General features: G+C 38.0%; 2 protein-coding genes across 4 annotated transcripts in view; both read right to left on the bottom strand.

Moving 5' to 3' along the window:
• Positions 1-1,244: 1,244 nt before the first annotated feature.
• Positions 1,245-8,839, bottom strand: LOC105387209. Its single transcript, XM_038112101.2, has 7 exons — positions 8,679-8,839; positions 8,168-8,338; positions 7,577-7,693; positions 6,905-7,131; positions 2,044-2,201; positions 1,695-1,961; positions 1,245-1,488 (listed from the first exon to the last, which is right to left on the bottom strand). The coding sequence occupies exons 1-7, from the start codon at positions 8,716-8,718 to the stop codon at positions 1,359-1,361; spliced, it is 1,110 nt and encodes a 369-aa protein (XP_037968029.2). The 5' UTR covers positions 8,719-8,839; the 3' UTR covers positions 1,245-1,358.
• Positions 8,840-15,466: 6,627 nt separating this feature from the next.
• The window catches only part of LOC105387187, an 81,660-nt gene continuing 73,201 nt past the window's right edge, over positions 15,467-23,925 (bottom strand). For 2 of the 3 annotated variants that reach the window (XM_038111985.2, XM_038111986.2), the window contains 5 exons: positions 21,179-21,324; positions 19,834-19,953; positions 18,167-19,253; positions 17,313-17,901; positions 15,467-17,210 (listed from right to left, as the gene is read on the bottom strand). In XM_038111985.2, coding sequence (XP_037967913.2) covers positions 16,026-17,210; positions 17,313-17,901; positions 18,167-19,253; positions 19,834-19,953; positions 21,179-21,224 — 3,027 coding nt within the window. In that variant the 5' untranslated portion in view covers positions 21,225-21,324 and the 3' untranslated portion in view covers positions 15,467-16,025. The remainder of the gene's footprint in view (positions 17,211-17,312; positions 17,902-18,166; positions 19,254-19,833; positions 19,954-21,178; positions 21,325-23,925) is intronic. The other variant, XM_038111988.2, reaches the window with a different exon arrangement.

Below are 23,925 nucleotides of genomic sequence, written 5' to 3'. Positions count from 1 at the left end.
GCATCCATAGCATCGTAGCATAGCACATCTCTGGTGGAAAAGCACCCTTATAACCGTCCTGTATGCTGCGCGTGGGACTTTAATAGAAGTTATAATTATCCAGGGCCATGTATGAAATCTCTCGAATCTGAATGTTAACTAAGATCCTGTTTTATGATTACATTAGTAGGTAAATAGTATTTTGAAATAAGTTCATTTAACTTTTTTTTTACTTAATAGAGTTTAAATAAATTCTTAGATTTTACTAATTGACAAAGTTTATTAGTCTAAATACCACATAAAATTTTCAATAACTAGGAGAAAAGAATTATTGAAAATTTCCCTTACCAAGTTACAAATTTTCATAGCTCTGCCTGAAAAAGTGGCCATTAAATATTGAACAGCATAAGTACATGAAATCTAAATCATTGGCTCTTAAAAATATGTAAATTGTACTCTCTAAGTACGTTTTTGATCTTATGGGATTTTTTTAAAAATAAATTACTTTTTTTCTTTTCCAGTTAATTCAAATAATTAAAATATTGAATCATGTTATCAGCTATAGGTACCTCATACACAGACTAAATTACAAGTCAATCTTCTTAAAATGGATTATTTTTCTCATAAGAATTAGGTATAATTAAATAAAAGAAATATAATTATAATCCATTCAAAATAAATTTTAGTTTTAAGTTGCATTATATAAGTAATGGAATAATTAGATATACAGGGTTAATTTTGCAAATTTAAATGACAGTAGAGTTTAATTAAAGCCACCTGTACATTAACTAGAAACAAGCACAACACACCTCCATTTTTGATCTATTGTGTGGTTGATTTGTAAATTAAAGTGAATATGATATTCGACCAGAAGCATATGGTAGAAGTCAAGTGATTAGAATATTTTTCTTTAGTAGAGAAACACACAAGTAGTGGAAAACAATAATAAATGTACCTATCTATAAACTTAAACTAATAAAGTATCAAAATATGCAAGACATTTTGTTTCATTGAGAATCATTTATTCTCATTTGGTAAGGTTTACTTGAGCAGTTCATTAGTTATTACATACCTACAATGCTATTCAAAAATATACAGACAGAATTGAAATAAAACAATTCTATTCTATTCTGAGAGGGGGTTAAGTTCCTGTACATGGCTCTCTCAAGTGGAACCTTTGTACATATCCCCTTAATTTCAGCTTAGCCAGCCTAGCTACCTGGATGTTGCAAAAGCTGAAATAGGCGTAGAATAAAACAATTAAATACAGTACTTTATGTGTAATTAAAAGTGACAACATACAACTATAATATTTAGCTTTTATCTTAATAACTATAGTTGATTCCCATTGACACCGGTGACTGGAACAATCCCACTAATCATACCCTGGTCTGGGTGTAGTCTGAGGGGAACTTGAAGGAGTGCTGGCCAATAGCGGGAATGTTGGGCAGTAAGCCCGCATTCGGGATGATGTTCCATGACAGAGTCAGTGTTACGTTGTTGTGAGCCCTGAAATTTACAAATGTGTATGAAGAGGTGGGTATTGTATTATTAAAAACTGAAAATATTGTTAAGAACTGCAAGTTTTATAGATGGAATTCAATTCAGCCAAATATGTAAGTTTTTGATCACTATTGAACAGGACAATGAAATGTGCTGAAACAATGCATAGTTTTGACTTATTATTAAAGAATGATTAGTTAAATTATACTCACTTAAGACCGTTGCCATCATCCCAGAAATAGTACTTTGTGTTCATGTTCTTGAAGTCAAGCAGGGCATTTTCACCTCTGAGTATGATTTTGTCCCATAAAACTACTTGGTTCAGCTCATTGCTGGGCGTGATGTATTCAGCGGTCAGATACAAGAAGAGTTGCTTCACATTCCAGTTGAAAAGGTGGGACAAGTCAGTCTTCAAGTCAAAAGTCAGGAAGCCCAGATCATTTCGCTCTTTGGATGCTCCATAGTCTGGGACGTTTTTCCTGTGGAAATATAATTAAACAAGGCATTATGAGATTGCATGTGTTTAGCAGTAGATTATTTATAAAGCGGTCTAATACTTACACGACTACTTTAACTGTGTTCATGTGTGCAGCGGTTCTGTAGTCTACCGTTAGTGTAGATAGGAAACATAGAAAGGTTAAACATGCTAGCACACTTAACGTATAGGTTAAAATAGCATTTCCTCTAGTCAAAACCGAATACATTTCTAATAAAGTAATAAATTATTCTACAGTGGAGAGTAAAATAGATTTTCGCCACGAAACCGAAAATCGAAAACCTAGGTATGTTTGGCTTTTTTGACAGTTGACGCAGACAGACACGTCACAGTCACACGTAATGTCATGTCAATGTCAAAACCACAGATTAATATTTTACCTGCATTAATTATTATTCTGCTGATTCAACATTTTGTCTTTCTGTGCTGTTGAGGAGTGTTACTTTAAAGCGCCATTTCGACTGTGCATTGCACAGTGTGCAAGTTAATTGCCTCTTACATACAATTAAATTGAATCAATACAATATTTGTATGGTTTAAAACAAACAAGACTCTGGTTTAGACCATACATCCATACAACTCATACAAGTCATATATTGCTTCATGCAAGAGGCAAGAAACTTGCACAGTCTAAATGGCGCTTTATGTTTCTTTTCTAAAAGTGCCAGGCTCCATGGCTGTTATGAATTAATAGTTTGATTGTAGTTATGTTCCTTGGTGCTGAGTATAGGGAAGTGGACCCAGAGCCGAGATGTAGTAGTAGGTACTACTAAGTGGTAGGTAGGTTATATATGTCGCAGGCATCTGGTTTAATCTCCTATTTGATTGAACCGCTAGCCCGTTCATTGGATGACGCTACTCAGTTGAATGACTAAAGAACAACTCGTCAAGTGGTTGACTGTAACGTCCAACGTCTTGACTGAACGTTATTCAGCGAAGTCGTTAAATGGGATATAGTATAGCAACTTTGTAATGTCTGGTTAGGATGAACATGACCAGACAAGAGTCAACAAAAAGACTATGTTACAAAGCTCCATCTCACAAATTTACTAAACAATAACAATAAACGTACCTTCATATTGTTGTTCATAATTATCCAGTTTCAGCACATTTTTTTCTTTGAAAGTATCCGCCGGCGGCGGTGTAATAATAGGTAAATCCATGTTGTCACACATATATACAGGTTGGCCATTATGCTCGATTATGTTTCCTTCATTTGCAAATATGGGGCGATGGGTAAATACTTGCAGATTACAGTAGACATGACACTGACAATGACAGCAGACTACTACTTAACTCAACTTAACTGTACATCCTACTCATCTAAAGCCCCATCCATACGCTTGCTGTTTGTCATACCCCATCCACACGCTCGGCGAACAATGGCAAACAGCAAACAGCAAACACTGACGTGTGGATGGGTGTTTGTCGTTGTTTGCCTGTTTGTGTTTGTGTTCGCCAGTGTTCGGCATCGGTGTCGGTTTTTCTTGCCAGATCAAAGGATGTTCGGCAAACAGTTCGCTACGTATCCACACGTCTGGCAGCGGTCAGTATGCGCGCTAGCATTGCGGGAGGCGGACGTATCAACTTGCTACACTTTTTCGTTGGCGCGCATTTTTTTTATGTATGTTCACCGATTACTCCGCCGTTTATGAACCAATTTTGAAAATTCTTTTTTTTTGTATTGGTTTGAGCTCCCAGGTGGTCCCATTATTTTTTCAGAATTTTATCTCACCCCTAAGGGTGGGTAAAGGGGTAAAAACAGGGTATGAATTTCCATTTTGGACACATATTAACCGATTCTAATGAAATTAAAAACATAAATATAGTTCTTGTAACAAAAAAATATGATGGTGACCTTGAGCTGATCTGATGATGGAAACGGAAGGCAGTCAAGGGAACTCCTCAACGGTATACAGGGTGTAGCAAAATTGGTATACTAAGCCGAAACCTACATGTGCAGCATGGTATATCTAAGCCCGAATCTGAAATTATAATTTGGAAATTCGCGAAAAAAATAATTATTTTCCCATACTAAAAAGTCACGTGACCAACAAAGTTTCTATGGAAAATGAATTTTTTTTTTCGTGAATTTTCTAATTCTGATTTCAGTTTCAGGCTTAGATATAACATGCTGCACATGTAGGTTTCGGCTTAGTATACCCTTTTTGCAACACCCTGTATAGCAACTACCTCGTGTTTAGGCTTGAATGATTCGTATTGATTAGTAGGACTTTTTGGTATCATTTGCATCTTACTTTTGATTAAAAATTATTGCAAATAAACTAAAAACTATAAAATAAAATAATAATTAAAAAGAAGAAGTCAGTTTTTTTTTAATTATTATTATTATCCCACCATCGTCTTTGCTTTCTTCTTATTTTCCTTTTTTCTTTCTCTTGCTTTAATTTATATAATAAAAATATGTCAACCCGAAAGTAATAGCTCGTCGTCCGCCGTGTTTGCCGGTTCGGAATGTTATGAGCGTTCGCCAAGCATGTGGATGGCTGTTCGTGTTCGGTGATTGTGGTAGGTGTTTGCGACTTTGTTTGCTGTTTGCCGTGTTTGTGACAAACAGCAAGCGTATGGATGGGGCTTTAAAGATTAGAATCGACCTATCTAAACTGGATACTTTATACCCCATCCACACGCTCGGCGAACAATGGCAAACAGCAAACAGCAAACAGCAAACACTGACGTGTGGATGGGTGTTTGTCGTTGTTTGCCTGTTTGTGTTTGTGTTCGCCAGTGTTCGGCATCGGTGTCGGTTTTTCGTGCCAGATCAAAGGATGTTCGGCAAACAGTTTCCTACGTATCCACACGTCTGGCAGCGGTCAGTATGCGCGCTAGCATTGCAGGAGGCGGACGTATCAACTTGCTACACTTTTTCGTTGGCGCGCAAAGCGTAAAAATGCGCTACGATTCTGTAATTTTTGGAGGCTTATCAAAATAAAAATATAAAACAAATTAAAGCCCAAATAAAGCAGTACATTGTACGATTTCTATGTATTTTTTAACGGCTTAAAAAAAGGAGGAGGTTCTCAATTCGTCGGGTTTTTTTTTATGTATGTTCACCGATTACTCCGCCGTTTATGAACCGATTTTGAAAATTCTTTTTTTGTTGTATTGGGTTAGGCTCCCAGGTGGTCCCATTTTTTTCAGAATTTTATCTCACCCCTAAGGGTGGGTAAAGGGGTAAAAACAAGGTATGAATTTCCATTTTGGACACATATTAACCGATTCTAATGAAATCACACACACACACACTGTCACACTCACGCCTTGTACTAATGCATTGCTGCACCCACTTTTCGCCAGAGTGTTATGTTAGTCCCAATGTAATAGGGGGCGGGCCTATTGCCATTTTACGGGCACATCCAAGACCCGAGAACAAATATCTGTGTTTAAACAAATATCTGCCCCAGCCGGGAATCGAACCCGGGACCATCGGCTCAGTAGTCAGGGTCACTAACCACTACGCCATTCGGTCGTCTAATGATATTAAGAACGTAAATATAGTTCTTATAACAAAAAAATATGATGGTGACCTTGAGCTGATCTGATGATGGAAACGGAAGGCAGTCAAGGGAACTCCTCAACGGTATATAGCAACTACCTCGTGTTTAGGCTTGAATGATTCGTATTGATTAGTAGGACGTTTTGGTATCATTTGCATCTTACTTTTGATTAAAAATTATTGCAAATAAACTAAAAACTATAAAATAATAATTAAAAAGAAGAAGTCGGTTTTTATTTTTTTTTAATTATTGTTATTATCCCACCATCGTCTTTGCTTTCTTCTTATTTTCCTTTTTTCTTTCTCTTGCTTTAATTTATATAATAGAAATATGTCAACCCGAAAGTAATAGCTCGTCGTCCGCCGTGTTTGCCGGTTCGGATTTTTATGAGCGTTCGCCGAGCATGTGGATGGCTGTTTGTGTTCGGTGTTTGTGTTTGGTGTTTGTGACTTTGTTTGCTGTTTGCCGTGTTTGTAACATTCCGAACCGGCAAACACGGCGGACGACGAGCTATTACTTTCGGGTTCACATATTTTTATTATATAAATTAAAGCAAGAGAAAGAAAAAAGGAAAATAAGAAGAAAGCAAAGACGATGGTGGGATAATAATAATAATAAAAAAAAAACTGACTTCTTCTTTTTAATTATTATTTTATTTTATAGTTTTTAGTTTATTTGCAATAATTTTTAATCAAAAGTAAGATGCAAATGATACCAAAAAGTCCTACTAATCAATACGAATCATTCAAGCCTAAACACGAGGTAGTTGCTATATACCGTTGAGGAGTTCCCTTGACTGCCTTCCGTTTCCATCATCAGATCAGCTCAAGGTCACCATCATTATTTTTTTGTTACAAGAACTACTTATATTTATGTTTTTAATTTCATTAGAATCGGTTAATATGTGTCCAAATTGGAAATTCATACACTGTTTTTACCCCTTTACCCACCCTTAGGGGTGAGATAAAATTCTGAAAAAAAATGGGACCACCTGGGAGCTCAACCCAATACAAAAAAAAAAGAATTTTCAAAATCGGTTCATAAACGGCGGAGTAATCGGTGAACATACATAAAAAAAAATGCGCGCCAACGAAAAAGTGTAGCAAGTTGATACTTCCGCCTCCCGCAATGCTAGCGCGCATACTGACCGCTGCCAGACGTGTGGATACGTAGCGAACTGTTTGCCGAACATCCTTTGATCTGGCAAGAAAAACCGACACCGATGCCGAACACTGGCGAACACAAACACAAACAGGCAAACAACGACAAACACCCATCCACACGTCAGTGTTTGCTGTTTGCTGTTTGCTGTTTGCCATTGTTCGCCGAGCGTGTGGATGGGGTATATAAAATAAAAGATAGATTAGGTAGGTAGGTACTTGAAATCTTGAAATATTTATTTAAATTACAAGTTTTTATTTAAAATCACAATGGCTGCCGTCGTCACTAGCCCCATAGTGACTAGGGTTGTTGCAGATGTAGGGTTGGCGCGGTTACACGGCATTCCTCCAGCGATGGGCACACACAAGCACACACGCTTCTTGAAACTGCCGATGGTCTGTGTGTAGCAGCCCGGGGACACCACTGTATTGTTGCTGGTCAACGCCTTCGTACACATGTAGGTTGAGTTTAACGCTGAAATATATAAAATGGTTCTATTGAGGTAGCTACAGTCAGATGGCTATTTTTAAATAAGGGACTGGTTGCTATACCTCCCTTAATTACAATATCCCTATGGAAGCTACAATAATAGATTGAAATTGTGATGGACAATAGCTAAAACATCAGTTGAGAAACTCAAGGGCAGTTAAGGGCCACCTTCTACCCTGCTGAACTGGCCCGAGTCAGTTGACCATATAACACATTATGACGAACATGGAATAGTACATGCACTTTTAAGCTTGCTTGTGTTGGGGTCCACCAATCCGCAGTGGGCCCGCGAGGTGGACTAGGCCATAAAACCCTACCCTAGAAGGTCACGTTTCCCAGTAGTGAGGACGTGATTGGTTGTGATGATGATGATGATGAGCAGGAGCATAATTATTGGTTCTCATTAACACAAGGATTTAAGTATACTTACGGGTTCCGTTGAAATAAAATGTGTATTGTGCGCAATATTCACTGTCTCCTAATACACAAGTAGCTTGCTCCTTGTGGTTGTCCCAGATGTAGCTTACATTTGGCCAAGTTCCATCCACTGAAAGAAATCGAAATCAAACATTTAGAAGAATCATAAAAAACAGTAAGTATGCCTCTATACCTGCATATGAAGTATCGGATCATAAATAAGTGGTTAAGGGTGGAGGCACCAATGAACCGATGACCGGTACGTGAGGTTAACGTGTTTTCGAGTGGAGATCAAGAACAGACAAGCGTAGGGCGGTAAGCGGTCCACCCGCCTGACCGATTACCGAGAGGTTGCTGGTGGTGGCTGGATGAGGAAGGCTGAGGGCAGAGTGTTGTGCTCCCTGGTAGAGGCCTGGAGGGTTACTCTACACTGACAAAAACGAACTAACGAGAGAGCTGTCGTACAATCGGCACGTTTAATACAACGAGATAGAATCGTGGGTAATCGCAGCCAACTTCAGGAACTATCAATTTGTTTGAACGGAACTGTAACATAATTATAATCTTATCTAACATCGGTGTGTAAGGTTCAATCTGCACTAACTGGACACAACCAAGGGTTCCATGCAGGGCTCCTTGTCAGACAGCTTGGTGACGTCATTGCAGGTCGCGTTCAGATACACGCTGCCGTTGTTGTAGTCCGGCCCGAGCCACGTGAACCTGTAGCAGTGCCGGGGTGATGACTGCTGAGCGGTCACTATGGCGACCAATGCCACTGAAATGAAAATTTAATTTGACGTAACGAAGTACCAGTTTCATAATGATCTCGCTTGCCATTCGAACCAGGTACGATCAAAAGATGATACTTACTTAAATATAAAGAATTCGTTTTTATTTTGGTTTAAGAATTAAGTACCGAATAGCTAAATCAAATTGTCTTGTTATAATGTAAGTTATATTATATATGGACTCAAGACTTTTTGAATAAAATTATTTTATCAACTTCGGAAATCGTGTCCTGTATCAAAAAAGTTCGGCATTAAATTATACTCAAGGATGTCAAGGACATATTATGGAGTGGAGCATGCGGTAATAAATATAATAAAGGTACTTACATGATACAAACACAACAATAAAAAATGCGTATCGGTTCATTATTAAATCATTTCTAATTTAAATTAAGTTACTTGACTTTTGTGTAAATACACAACATCCAATCTATCACAAATAATAATGAGTGACTGATAAAATTTCAGTGTTATCTCTACCATATCCTTTGATTACTATCAGGAAGTTGATTATAATTTTATTGCTCAAAACAATACAAAGAAGTTACTCACAAATCAAAGAGATCTGCTGCACGGGTTTGTTATCGACCTAGATAAATACGTCACTACATCGCGATTCGTCATAATTGTGCGCTGTCATTGGTGGATCGCGCATTAAACGAGTTAATTTTCTTACGTTTTGATTTGACCAAATATAATATTACAAAAAAATACTTACCTCTAAAAATCGCCACCTAAAAGATAGATTCAAATACGAGTAGTACCGACACCGATAGCCATGCATTGGAAAACGAAGTTATTGCCGATGCTCTAACGAAGACTGCTAAGCCGATTTCATCCAACCTCATTCAATCAGTGCATGCAGTGCTGTTAGATTCTCATAGAGCTGTTCAGTTTATGCTTTGCGATTTAGTTTAGATAAGTACGAGTAAATACTAGATAGGTAGTTTGTTTATTTGTTCGTTTTCACGGATTTCAAAGTTTTATAAAACATGTCTAGAAAGACGAGTTGAGACGCCAGCTTTCGGCCCAAATTACCTGCCACTTTTGCAAAAACTAATACCTATAGTACCTATAGTACTAATACTATTAAGTAGTTTAGAATAAATCCTAACTAATCCTAATCCTAACTAATATTTTAAATGCGAAGGTAACTGTGTCTCTCTGTCTGTTACTCTTTCAAGCCAAAACTACTGAACGAATTTGAATGAAATTTGGTATACATACGGTCTAGCTAGACCCTGGGAAAGAACATAGGCTACTTTTTATCCCGGAATTCCCACGGAAAAACTTTTTAAGGCGAAGCGAAGCGCGCGGGAACAGCTAGTAGGGATATAAAAAGTGTAGTAAAGCAAGAAGGTATACTTATCTATTTAGCAGCCCAGTGCCATGCAGTTTTTTGCCGCGCTGAACACGCATCTGCCTCTTTTATTTCCATTAACTCGGCGATTTATTTCCAGATAAGATTTCAATTCCATCACTTCTACGCTCGCACATTTTTCCATTGGAAACTAGAACGCAGTTCGACATCGACAGTTCTAGATCTCTAATCAGGACATATCGCAATCTGAAACCACTCCCTCGGGCAAGGAAAATATGGAGGCACCCAGTTTTAGCCAGATGAATCAATTAGCTGCCAGCGGATCAGATTTGCCGCTTCCGTCTCAAATCTGCGAGTATTATACCGATTTTCAATCGCAACGCTCTACTACTTTTGAGCTGATGACGAAATTCGGGTTCGATTCTTCGGTATTAAAAGTACGAAAAGTATAAAAGAATATAACTTAGGTACCTACCTACTTGAGTGCAACATAAAATTGTAATTAAGTTGATACTAACTTTAAGTTTACAATTGTTTTAAATTATATAATTTCAATTATTTTACTCATTTAATAAAATTTATTTGTGTTATTTTTGTTATGTTAGTACATATCCCAAGTCAAAAACACCCTGTATGGTATACACGCCCTCTCATAAAATTAATTAATAAAAAATTAAAAGCTCACAAAAAGTGGAAAATTTATGATAGACTTCAGGACTATGAAACGATTTGTTCACTCCGTCGAGATCAAAAACGTCTTGAAGTTTCATGCTATAATACCTACATTTGCAATGCTGAAAATAATATTTGTCGTAACTCTCGTCATTTTTGGTCCTTTGTTAAATCCAAAAAAAGCTGTAATGATATACCGGATACGATAAACCTAGATAAACGCACAGCGTCGGACGGCCAAGGAATATGTACTTAACTTGTTTAATGAATTTTTCACATCTGTTTTTGAACCCAGTCAATATCAAATTAATGTCACGGGTAACACAGAAGAAAGTAACACTGTCCTCATAAGTACCACTAATATAACCATCGACTTAGTATTGAAGTATCTGAAGAATATTGATGTAAACAAGGGTTGTGGTCCTGATGACATACATCCTTTGTTTGTAAAGCAGTGTTGTGAGCAACTTGCCACTCCTCTAAGGCTCAATTCAGACGTACCACAACCACACCACAGCCACAACCACACCACAACCACGCCGTGTGGTCGGGCGTATATTTTGTATTGACAATGAATAATCCAATTCACACGTGCCACATTTTGCCGTCGTTATCGACCACCTGTGTAATACGACCACATCGCAACCACATCGCAACCACATCGCAACGGCAACCTGTTCTCCGTATAAGCGTCAATTCACACGTACCACAACCACACCACGTCGCAGCGACAAAATGTGGTCAAGCTGTGGTTACGTGTGAATAGTGTGACAGCGGCTTTTTGCAGTTGCGTTGTGGCAGCGACAAAATGTCGATGTGGTTGCGTTGTCGCTGTCATTGCGATGTGGTAACCTCGTCGTCGTGTGCAGTTAATACGGAAAACAGGTTGCCGCGGTGCCGCCGCCGCGTGGCGGCGTTGCCGTTGCGATGTGGTTGCGTTGTGGTTGCGATGTGGTTGCGATGTGGTCGTATTACACAGGTGGTCGATAACAACGGCAAAATGTGGCACGTGTGAATTGGATTATTCATTGTCAATACAAAATATACGCCCGACCACACCGCGTGGTTGTGGTGTGGTTGTGGCTGTGGTGTGGTTGTGGTACGTCTGAATTAACCCTAAAACTGCACACGACGACGTGGTTACCACATCGCAATGACAGCGACAACGCAACCACATCGATATTTTGTCGCTGCCACAACGCAACTGCAAAAAGCCGCTGTCACACAATTCACACGTAACCACAGCTTGACCACATTATGTCGCTGCGACGTGGTGTGGTTGTGGTACGTGTGAATTGACGCTAACAGTATTGTTCCGTATGTCACTAGACACTGGTAATCTTCCAGCTAGGTGGAAGCAATCTTTAATAACACCAATTTTCAAAAGCGGCAATAAGCATAATGCGAAAGATTATCGAGGTATATCTAAACTATGTATAATACCTAAAATCTTTGAAAAGATTATTTACGACGCGCTTTTTCCTGCTGTCAGACATTATTTAATAATAAAACAACATGGTTTCATTGACAAACGGTCCACGGAGAGTAACCTTTGCGAATATATAGATATTGTTCTCGATGCTATGGACAAAGGCCACCAAGTAGATGCAGTGTACACCGACTATTCCAAAGCCTTTGATAAAATATGTCATAATACTTTAATAAAAAAACTGGAATTGTTCGGTGTGCACGGCGATCTGCTACGGTGGCTGGAGTCTTATCTTCGCGACAGGACTCAAGCAGTAGCTGTCAAGGGTTACGTCTCTAGTTTTGTACCTATCACTTCCGGAGTTCCTCAAGGATCCCACCTTGGTCCTCTATTGTTTAACATTTTTATTAATGATGTCATTAAATGTTTCAATAGTTCTTTTCCACTTCTTTATGCCGATGATACTAAAATATTTGTTAAAATCACTTCTATTCACGATTGTCTCAAACTGCAAAGTGACCTAGACCGGGTATCAGAGTATTGCGTACAAAACAAACTATATCTTAACGTAAAAAAATGCTGCATTATTACTTTTTCAATAAAACTAAACATAATTGATTATACTTATAAAATATCTGATCAACCGTTACTTAGAGTTTTTGAAGTGAGAGACCTAGGTGTGCTCCTGGACCATAAGTTGTCTTTTGTAAATCATGTCAATAATGTAACAGCCAGAGCTTATAAGATGCTAGGTTTTATATTTAGAATTGGTCACGACTTTAATAATCCACTAACACTAATAACACTTTATAATTGCTTTGTAAGATCCATATTAGAATACGCTTCAACTGTTTGGAATCCCCAGTATCAATGTCACATTGATTCAATTGAACGAATTCAGAATAAATTTATTAAACGTATACATTACAAGTTTACAGAATATAATGCCAGTTGCATATCCTTAGAAACTCGAAGGGAGCACCGTGACCAATTATTTTTGTTTAAGCTGCTTAACAATCATATTGACTCGCCCTACCTGGTGAGCAGGCTGTCCCTCCGGTGCCCGCGCTTCTTGTCTCGGTCCGCGGGCAGACTGTTCTCCACGCCTGTGTGTAAACGGAACTACACCGAAAACCGTTTCATAATAAGAGCGTGCAACAAATATAATACCACATATAATAAACTGGACTTGTTTAATACAAGCCTAAACTGTTTTAAGAGATTGCTTTCAAAACAAGAGGGTAATAACATTAACATTAACAGGTAAAATTAAAATTAATATTTTATAGTATTACTGTACCTATATATATATATTATATATATATATATATATATTATTATTTATGTATGTATTCATAAATACTATACTAAGGTATATATGTAAGTATATAAATTATATATTATGTTATTCAAATCTATAAAACAAATTAATAACTTACAACTAAGTAGATTAATATAACTGAGATATTTAAGTTCTAATAACATGTTAAAATGTATTAAGTAATCATAGCTTTTTCTCTGTAACAACGAAAGTACCAAATTATTGTTTGTGAAAACTTTACTGGCCTATGTACTATTCATTTGATAAGTAACATTATGTATTAAGCATGCTGTTTGTTTTCCAAGAAATAAATAAAAAAAAAAAAAATGTTCAAAATTATCTAAATTCCGCGATACAGGTTCACCTAGTGCGGAATTTGCAGATGAAACCACTGTAAACATGTTTTATGGAAATAAATACCTTTTACTTTACTTTACTACTTTACTTAAACTTGACTGATGAAAATCCATGCTGCATAAGGTATAGATGATACGTTACATAGAAGTAAAGATACTTAATTGGAACTTTCAGGCTGAAACAGGTAGTAGTCAAGTAATGTATACCTTCTATATAATCGGGGAAAATATTATCCAAAATTTAATAATAACGACTATACTTAGTATGTGTTTCAACATGCAAGTAGGTTTCATCGCCTGTGTTTATCGAGGCCCAGGCGCGGTCAGCTCCCGTAAATGATCTAATTAATAGATTATGCTTACATAAACCAATAATACTGTGCGTTATCATTACATACCACACGCACGTTATAGTTTCAGTGGAAGGATAATAAGGTGGTTAAGACATTGCATTATTTGTGATTAAACTACTTACTATTGTTAAATGCAGTAATAATGCGCCGGATACTGAGAATTTAAATAAGCATTCTTATTATTTCTTACAATTCATAACAATTTAATCTGGAACGCAGATTAAGAAGTAAATCAGAGACAAAAAACGTCAAACTAATCTCGTCTTAACTGGGGCATTAGCGACTCGCGCGCAAATGACTCGTTTTAATTCAGAAGAAAATAAAAGAAAATTCAAAGAATAACTTACATTTATTAAGTTAGCAAAACAGCTTACATTAATCTTAGTTTCATAACTCGGCCTCTTTGTTTCTCGCCTCTTGCCGCTACGAAACAGGTTTAATTAAGATATCATGGGAAATAAACCTGGAGTCTATGAAATATTACACCCCGGAATAAATTTGATATTTTTACTTGGAATAATTTGATTGCTTTACTTTCGTAAGTCTACAGTGATTGTTAGGATTTGTGAAAAAGTTGTTGTCTGTGCCTTACTTGCTGAGTATATAATTATACATTTTTTATTATAGGTATGATCGTGTAGATATCGGACACAGGTATTATGTAAGTATAGTATTGATTTATCCCGAATATTACGAACATGATGAACGTAATTACGCATACGTACGTATTGACAAAAGAAGGTATTCTTTCCGATTAAAAATTCTTTGGAAAATTCACGTAAATTATATTTTTTTTGGCTTTTCCATAGACTTTATATAGGTACATATATATCTCCTTAATTTTACATAAGTAATAATTTTCGCTCCCAATATCATTCAGCTTGTCTCCAATTGAATAGGTAAATAGGGTCAGCAATATTAAACGGAACAATTAGTAGCTGAGTGAAACTATAATTTATATTGAAGATTACCGGGGAATCCTGGTTAAAAGCATTTTAATACAAAATGGTTTAGCTTAACTAAATTATACTGTTGGTTGAACTGTTTAGTGAACACTCAATCAAACTCCAATGTTGATGTTGATGTCCATGATCTGACTAACAACACTACTCACCAATTCTAATTTTATTGAGAAGAAGTTTTTGGAAACATACATAATATATACCACGAATCGTCCTATTAGACTGGACTTTTTTTTTAAGTTTTCTTTGTGGAACATTTACATTGCCCGTGAGTGTATTAATATTCATTGGTATGAGACGAAAACACCTTGCTTTTGCCAGAGATGAGTAAGTTCCTAAGTATTCTTTTTCATTTCAGTTACATTCCGTATATTTATGGAAAGACAAATGCTGTATTTAAACTTTAGATTTCAAATCATAGTTTATCCTCGGGCTGCGTTCACCATTTTCCCCACACCGCCACGCCACGGATAAAAGACAGAAACAGCTATTTTCAGTAGAATTTGCGGCGGACCTAATTCAATTTACAGCCAACAAAATATGAAACGAAATGTTGAGTTCCATTGCATCGTAGTCTGCAGTTCCTTGGCTTGGAAACTATTTCCGTAGCGTGAATCAATGAGCGTGACCCCCAAGTTTATAGGTAGGACTAGATAGTTAGGTATATGTATAGAGTAATGACCAATACACACTGGTTTATTTTATTATACAACTTTTATTACATTAAATCAATTATTTAGAGGATTTACAAAATGTATAAAAAAGAGTATTCAATTCCATTACAATGCTAACTACACATTAGAAAAATATTTTTACAACTAATTTTATTCGTAACTTTGACACTAACTTAAATTATTTTATGATTTTGTTTTAAAATATTTACAACGAACATGAAAAGTATAAATAACGATATTTACAACGAAGGCAGTGTAGAATTATTGCAGATCTGATATATTTTAGCAACTACTTGGCGTATTCATAACTCACATCGCCTGGCTAAGCTTAGGGAAAACTTTATAAGAAATACAAGTTTAGAGTTTTCGAGTTTCACAAAAGCTATAAATCGCAACATTGTGTTGTTGTTCACCACTAGCAATATAGTTTATCACGTGCACTGTACAACAACCGAGAACGCACTCTCGTTTACAAAGTTTCGCTCACAAGGAAAACTTTTGTGTTTCCATCACAAAAATTCACAACACTGGAGTTCTATGCGATTCGCGAAAGTGTTCTATCACAAATTTCCTGACAGTGATGCACTTATCCTACGTAGGGGAACGGCGGGAAGGGCTGCGGGAAGTACCCGGGGAAGCCGGGCGCGGCACTGGGCTGCACGGCCACGGATGAGGTCACGTATGACGTCAGCACCGTCGGCACCACGCGGGTACTGAACAACGTGGTATACACTGTCTTCGCGCCGAAAGTTAATTTCAAAACTTGACTCTCAGTCGCTGTAACTTCTGTGTTCAACACGACTGGCGTTGAAGTTAGCGAGAATTGTTGCGGGAAGAGCGGATTTAGAGGCTGCGGCAAAGCGGGTAAGCTGCTTGTCCCGATTTCGTATTCTGTTTTCGTTAGCGTTGCGACGGGCCGAGATATAGTGCTGCTGACAGTGTTCTTGCCGTCAAAGAACGGTATGACGTGCGATTCGTAAACAGTTTCGTAGGTGAGGATGGGTTTGGAGGTGGTGACGACGTTGGGGATCTGCGCGGCGGCGGCGGGGTTCAATAGCCGCAGCAGGGCCAGCTGCTGGGCCTGCTCGGGGGTCAGCGCCGGCGTGGACGCCGCGGGCGCCTCCGTCACGTGGTTCGACTTCAAGTTCTGCCCGTGAGCTTTCTTCAGCCTCAAGTGATTGTCAGGAACGCGGTACTTGTCCACTTCCGAAAGGTCAAAGTCCGTCCCGATATTGGCCAAGTCTAGATCCGGAGGGAAGACTCTTCGCGGAGATCCCTCCTCGTCTTCGTTGCTATCTCCGAAATCTAACTCCAAGTGTAGCTCGGAGCCGGCTTCGTCAAGACGGCTGTTGAATTCTTTCAAAGTTTTGCTGGGAATGAACTGGTATAGTTCCATGGGAGGTAGAGTTTTCGTGGCTGTCACTAATCTTGTTACCACATACGTTTGTATGAAAGTTAAACTGCTGGTCATATTCATATCTCTGACTACTGGTAATATGTGCGTTTTCAACATCGTCTGTGTGGTGCTGAATGTTTCAGTGTAGGTCTCTAGAGGTGGTGTTTCCATGTCTGATCCTAGTGTCAAGGCAGGTAGTGTAGCTATGCTGGAATCAAGGAGGTAATGGTCTTTGTCATATGGAGATGCAGTCGCTAAAATATTTTCTGTCAACGGCTCGTTGAGAGAACTTTGCGTCGGCGTTACAGTAGGTTCTATACTCTTTTTAATAGTTGAAGTGACTGTGATGATACGGGTGTTTTTGACTCGTCCAACCTGAAATTAAACAAAAAGATTTCAATAAGCAAGATATATTACTACTATTTTTACATCTTTAGGTAACGATTTAAAGCGATCATAAAAAAAACATAGTGTTACCTGGAAAGTGTAAGGAGACCGAATGGTAGCAATTTCATAGTATACATCTTTGAAGTCAGCTGGCGTAGAAATTTCCACTCTTAGCGTTTCTACTGGAGGTGATTTTTCGATTGAGTTTTCATCTGTATCATTCTCGAGGAGAGAGCCTGGTCCACTATGCGAGCCCGACAGTTCTAGGTCATTGTCAGATCGAGATTGCAGCGTGATGTCATTCGATTGCGGGTCGTCAAGGAGCGGGTTGATGCTAGGAGTGGTCGAGGTTTCATCATCGTCTTTCATTTTTCGAATGGTAACTTTTGGTTTCGGGCTCGTTTTGTATTGCCAGCGTCCTGAGCCGGGCGCTCTGTTTAGCTTAAACTTGTATACGCTGGTGGAGGCACTGGGGGTGACTTGCTCTACGGCAGACGGCTGGATGCGCGGCTTGAAGCCACGGCGCGACTGATTCTCACTGTTGGTTGGAGCAACAGAAGACTTCTGGATGGAGTTGCGATTGTTACTCTTCCGTCTGTTTGAGAACGATGCAGATGGTTCACTGAAAACAGAGACGGTAGCCAATTGAGCGGGGTTTGCTGGTCGGCCATATCGAGTACTGGAAATAAACAAAACAATATTTTTGAAAAAAATATTAAAGAGTTTTGCCACCTACTGTTACATTAATGATACTACATAATTATATTTTATTTCTAAACATTTTACCTACTACTACTTTAATAAAATAATTAAAGTTTAAAATAAAATATAACATTCTGCTTCTTAATAAATCCCGTTAGTATACTTACTCATATAGTATTATAATTACTGTTAGTAATCCGCATGCAATTTTTTAACGGAGATTAAGCTAAGTGATATGTTACCTTTGAGTTCGCTGAGATTGCGAAGAAACCCTGTTTTTAAACTTTTTGTTTGAACCGGGATTACTATCATGATCATTTTTAGCGTTGCTGTTAACCTGACTTCTATCGCGGTTTTTGTAAGAGCTGCCGCTGCTTACTGCCCTTCGAGTATTCTTGTTATTTTCAAATCCTGAATCATCAATTGAGGGTGTTGGTTCCAAATGTCTATCTCGATTCTTAGATATACCCGGAGCTGGTGTCTTAAGAATCCTGTGCGTTGGTGTCGGCGAAATCTTTGCTTTATGTCCAGAAGGCTGAAGAACTCGTGAATTGCTATTCAGAACCTGAGCATATTTCCCAGAAATGTAAGTTCCGATTACGCTTGTTTCATGAACTGTTGTGAGTCCATCTCTTACAATAGTTCCACCCAACGTAGTCACCAGTCCTATCGGATGTTCGTCATCATCTTCAGGTGGCGGTGTTGGAGGTCGATTCTTATGTTTAGGTTTTTGCTGATGGGCTTTTGACGGGCGTAGGTTGATAACTTTGTATGTTTCTTCAACAAACTCGGAGGGTTGCCTGGATAGAAAGTCATATTCTGGTTCTCCAATGTTATTGTTGGTGATTAAAATGGCCGGTTCCTCATCAGCTGGTTCACTGGACTTGATTTCAACAACACTGTGAAGTTTGGGAGTGGCTGACGGTGGTGGTCCTTCTTTGACTTCAACTTTACTGCTCACAATATTTGTCACACTTTTGATGGGTTGCTCTTTCTTTTTGCTTGATTGTGGGCTCGGCTTGTTTGATTTAGGTGCATTTTGTTTCGGAGGGTTTTCTACGATTTTGGAAGGACTGGCAACCACTTCAACTTTTGAAATGACTTGTTTTATTTCTTTGATGACAGGTTTTGGTTTCTCTTCTTTTTTCGGAGGAGATGTTACGACAGATACGGCACTTGACAAAACCACCGGGGAGGCAGGTTTCTTTGTGTTATCTTTTGTGTCTGATAGTTTACTTGGTTTAATATTTTCTGGTTTTGCATTTACAATAGGCGGTGGTTTCGTTTCGATAATGTTTTCTTGCACGACTTTTTCAGTTGTTGGTGGTTCTGGAAACGAATTAAAAAAACTTATTTATTAATTGGTTACTAAAAAAAACATCATGGAAATTGTAACAACTTTAATCAATAAAGAGAAGAGTAAAAAAAATATGGTGTACCTAACATATTCCAAGATTTTGCTTTTCAAATCTATAGCTATATATTATTTATTTATATATTATATATTATATATTTTTTGTTAATAAATAAAATAAAATAGAAATAAAATAGCTACGCTAGTCTGGCTATTGATTATCTTATTGTGGACCTATACTACTTCACATAGGCAGCAGTAAAGCTTTTGGCTTTTGCAGTTCTAATGGCGATTTTATGGTTCATAGAATAGAATACGCTTTAGTTGGCACCATGAAAGTTTTTATTTTTCAATAAATTCTACTTATATGTTAGTAAAACAGCACAAAATGGCGGCCTTATTGCTTAAAGCAATCGCTACAGCAGTCGACGATCAGCTATCAAATGATGTTAACCCTACTATTGGATCCGATTATACGACCATTAGCCTAGTCACATCCAACAGTGGACTAATAACTGATGACGATGTCTCTACTATTGGACCCGAGTATACGACCTGGTGCGGGCGCGGAGGCGGGCGAGAACACCATGACGGTGTTACCGATGGTGGTGGTGAAGTCCAGGAAACCGTACACCGTCTGTGTGAGCAGGGCGCCATCGCTCGACGCTACGCTGCCTGGAATTCATAATGTTTTGTATGTTAGTAGATGACTTGTTACGACTCTTAAGGGGTCTCTAAATCGACAAACGAGATTTCGCGCAATCGGCACGCTAATATAACGAGATAGAGTCATGGTCAGTGTTGCAGTTTTGTTTTTCCGAAGCTTCGGAGCGCGAACCATGGCTCTATCTCGTTGTATGGAGCGTGACGATTGCGTGAAAATTTTAGTTCGCTCATTCGTCTATTCAGAGAGTGACCCCCAGAATCACATGCGTTATACGTTATACGTTTATATTATGAGTGCAAGATAGTATTAGTTTCCTCTCAGAGCGAAGAAACAAATATACTTTCCTATGAGAATTTAACGGGTACATTGTACTAAAATGTCTGGCAAAATCTGCATATTTATTTAATAGAGATTACAGTTTGTTGCTATTTGACTGCAACAGGCTACTTGGCGCTTTAAATTTTTATTGGTAGAGCAGTCTTGAGTTTATAGCTGACACTGTTGTGTATTTCATAGTAAAATATAATATTATAAAGTCAAGAAATGAGCAACACGTCTAAACACATAAAAAGAGACGAGGGGAATAAAGTGATAAAAAAGACATTACTTCAGTGCCATTTGTTGTTAAATGTCTTGTAAAGATGTAAGGAGTCCATATCGTCGTGTGGACTAGATGGATAGAATAGAAATGGGAATGAAAACAAATATAGTGCTATTTGAACAGCAAAACCTAAATATTTTATGGTAATGTCTTGGAATAATGGTCTCGAGAAACAATTGTGTGTGTTTCAGCACAAACATCGTAAATTTTTTCCATGTGACTAATCTCACCTTTTGAACCTTGAAAGAAATATGTTCGGAACTAGCGTCCAAAGAACAACTTCTAAGCAATTGTCGGTGGAAATTCTCTCTAAAGACTTTCATGCAAAGTTTGGAATAAAAATGCATTTTCACATTCGGAAGTAGATCTGAAATTCACCCGGGCGTGTTACTATATCCCTGTTAGTTCCAGCCCATTTGCCAGCAAGTGGGCTGCGATAGTCCACCTAAGATATGGATCAAGGACCTCGGGCAAGACCTCTACTCCTACTTACACTATGAGTTTTTTTCAATTACCTACCTATATAATAAGTAGGATGTAGGAAATTCCAATATTTTTGATCAATCGTAGTTCGATTTGATAAAATTTATTATATTATGTCCTATATTATTTTTTATGCCTGAAAAACTTACACAAATGCGCTGATACCGCAAACAGAAGTAGGATTCTGCAATCCATGGCTCAAGGTGTTTCAACTCGACTCGGGATTAATTTGTCAGTACAATAGTTGGCGTCGCTGATGGCACATCGTTCTTCACCAGTTTATGCTTCGTCCAACCTGCAACAACGAAAAAATAATATATACCTAAATAAAATTATTAAAAAAAAATAATTTCGTAGCACGTATGGCGTATGGATAATGAATTCATGCGGAAAGCATCAAGTACTCCATTTCCGTGCGGCTGCACCGAGGACTCATTTCAGAGGGAGCCATAGTCGCGACGCATCGACGCCCAAAATAACCGGCCGATATGCAAAACAGCGGGATCGATTCTCATTTAGGCGGTGAACCAATTCATTGTAGAAAACCAATACCCTATTTAAACTTGCATAATAAACCCAGTCGATGTTAACCAGGCATTAACGGGTTTCAGTTGGTTTTTGTCCGAACTAGAACTAAAGATTGATCAAAACATGTTGTTGTGATGGCGTAAATTGCGATAATTGGGACGTGAAGAGAGAAAACAGTCGAGTAAACCTGATAGTCTTTATCTATGTAATTTATTAACATCACGATAATTTCCCTGCCAAGTTCGACAGTCTGATTATTCCCCGGAATTCGCAAAGATATTCCCGCAGACGGGAAAGTTGTGTAAGAAGTTGGTTTAATGTGTAATTTTGTTGTTATCGTAGTCGGCAGACGATGGCTGTGGTAAATCACGATTGGCATCCTTTGTGGCTCCGAGATGAGGCGGCGGCGCGGCGTCGCTATGATCTCGCATTCACCAACGAACGATTACGTTTAGGCTAAGATACTTACATCTAACTAAGGTATAAGACTTGCAGCCTTACCATAAAATTAACACTGTTCTAAAGATATTTTGATCTGTAAAATTCAGAATGTTACAATATGTGCTAAACCTCCGACTCTGATAATTATTTTGTGTTAAAACATGATCGTTGATAACTTCGGTTACTAGCATTTAAAATGTATATTGTAAGGTTTTACCGTTAAATTTTATTAATGATTGATATAATGATGTGAGAATATTTTTTTTTGTGACATAAGTAATTATTACTGTAACCTACGTTATTTCTGAGTAAGATTTTGAGGCTCTTTCAGAACATAAAATATCTTAATAGGAGGTAGGCTGTTATACATACAAAACTGGCCGAGTAAATATCAATGTAGACAGCTATAATATTAGCAGAAGGAGCGTAAACATCCCACGGAGCGCGGACCGTGTCTGGAATCTCTAATGGATTGGTGCGAATGTGCAGATGTCCATAAATGCATGCGTCCATTCCGTGTAGATTGGCATCTATTGTATTGCGTCTGTTCGGCCGGTCCGGTGCGGCCGACTGTATAGAAATGGCTCCAATTGTAGTCACTGGAACTGCGCTACATGTCAACCGAATTTAGACGGTTATAGCTAGAATGGAGCCTCTTGATATGATACTAGGTATTTTTATAAGGAACACTGGCAGTGAAACATAGGAAGATACTGAATGTAAGTAACTACATACTTAAGTACATTTTATTACTTCTTGAACATTTGTGACAAATAATATTAACGATATTTTTGCATGTTAAATTACAAAAATAGCAACGTGAATCTACACCATTTCAGATTACACTAATGTTGTATAATATTTTTTAAAATGTTGGTTCGTTTGTGTAAGGGCATCATCAATAAACCCCACATCATTATAGGCACAAAAGACGTTCATTCTAGCTCTCTTTACCCTTTCTCTTTGGGGTTTGGATGAAATGAATGATGTTGTAGGCGTAGGGATGTGCTGCAGACAATTTAAACAAACAATCCTGTCTTTCTGAAGTTTCAGCATTTTTACACGGTACTAATGCTTATTTATTATTTTTGTGTAACGCTTTCGTGTCTATAATTATTATGTGTTTATCTATAAGTACTTATCATAAATAAACTTATTTGTGTTCTTCACTCATTATAGAGGTATTTTCAATCAATAAGAGGGGCGTTTAAATTTTATATGAGATCCAATGAGTTAGGTCCGTTATAGGTAGAACAAATGCATTTACTAGTGGTGAATCGCACGTATATTTTTTTATCGACAACATTTTTCTAGATAGGGAATTTGTGTGTTATGGTTTGATTTGCATTAAATTAAGCATTTACATACATACTTAAGGAAATTGGTTTTACGCCACACTGCTTTGAACTATATTTATGACACCACATTACTACTGAGTTGTCGTAAAGTTGTAAGCAACCCTAGTGCCATTCCCGTGGTATGTGCAATATTTGCTCACGAGATGGCGCTAGCGGCGGCGGGAGACCTGCTGATGTTTGTCAGACTATACTCTTGCGCCTGCCTGCCGCTATTCAAACCTTCCCATATTATTGTACGGATAGAAGAAAAGTTTTGCACCTACCCCGCCCGCCTTAGTGCTTTGCGGCTTTTGTGAAAAGTAGAGCCGTTATTACTCGCTTTGTTCTGGGATTTCATGACCGAGTACTGAATATTTTCAGAAAACTTCAGCAAGGCAAAGATGAATTTACGAAGCCTGAATTGTAGGTAAGCATGCGGGGTAAAAAGTTTTTTATGCGGGTTTTGTGTGCGAAAAATAAATGATGTTCTGACCTGACTCTACCGCGGAGGGGCTCCGTTCATCCCTCTTTTCAAACAAAATTTAATGAGGCGTACGGGAACGTAAGCCTGTACAAGTGCGCTCTCCAGC

This window comes from Plutella xylostella, chromosome 13 (genome assembly GCF_932276165.1).
Source record: "Plutella xylostella chromosome 13, ilPluXylo3.1, whole genome shotgun sequence".
Lineage (NCBI taxonomy): Eukaryota > Metazoa > Arthropoda > Insecta > Lepidoptera > Plutellidae > Plutella > Plutella xylostella.
This window is presented reverse-complemented; position numbering and strand designations above follow the sequence as displayed.

Excerpts from the sequence above, each read along its gene's own strand:
- LOC105387209 (XM_038112101.2), bottom strand. The coding sequence starts at position 8,718 with ATGAACCGATACGCATTTTTTATTGTTGTGTTTGTATCAT. Across the intron at positions 8,339-8,678 it reads TATTGTTGTGTTTGTATCAT|TGGCATTGGTCGCCATAGTG; the intron begins GTAAGTACCTTT and ends TTTTCATTTCAG. Across the intron at positions 7,694-8,167 it reads GGAACCCTTGGTTGTGTCCA|TGGATGGAACTTGGCCAAAT; the intron begins GTTAGTGCAGAT and ends GATTTCTTTCAG.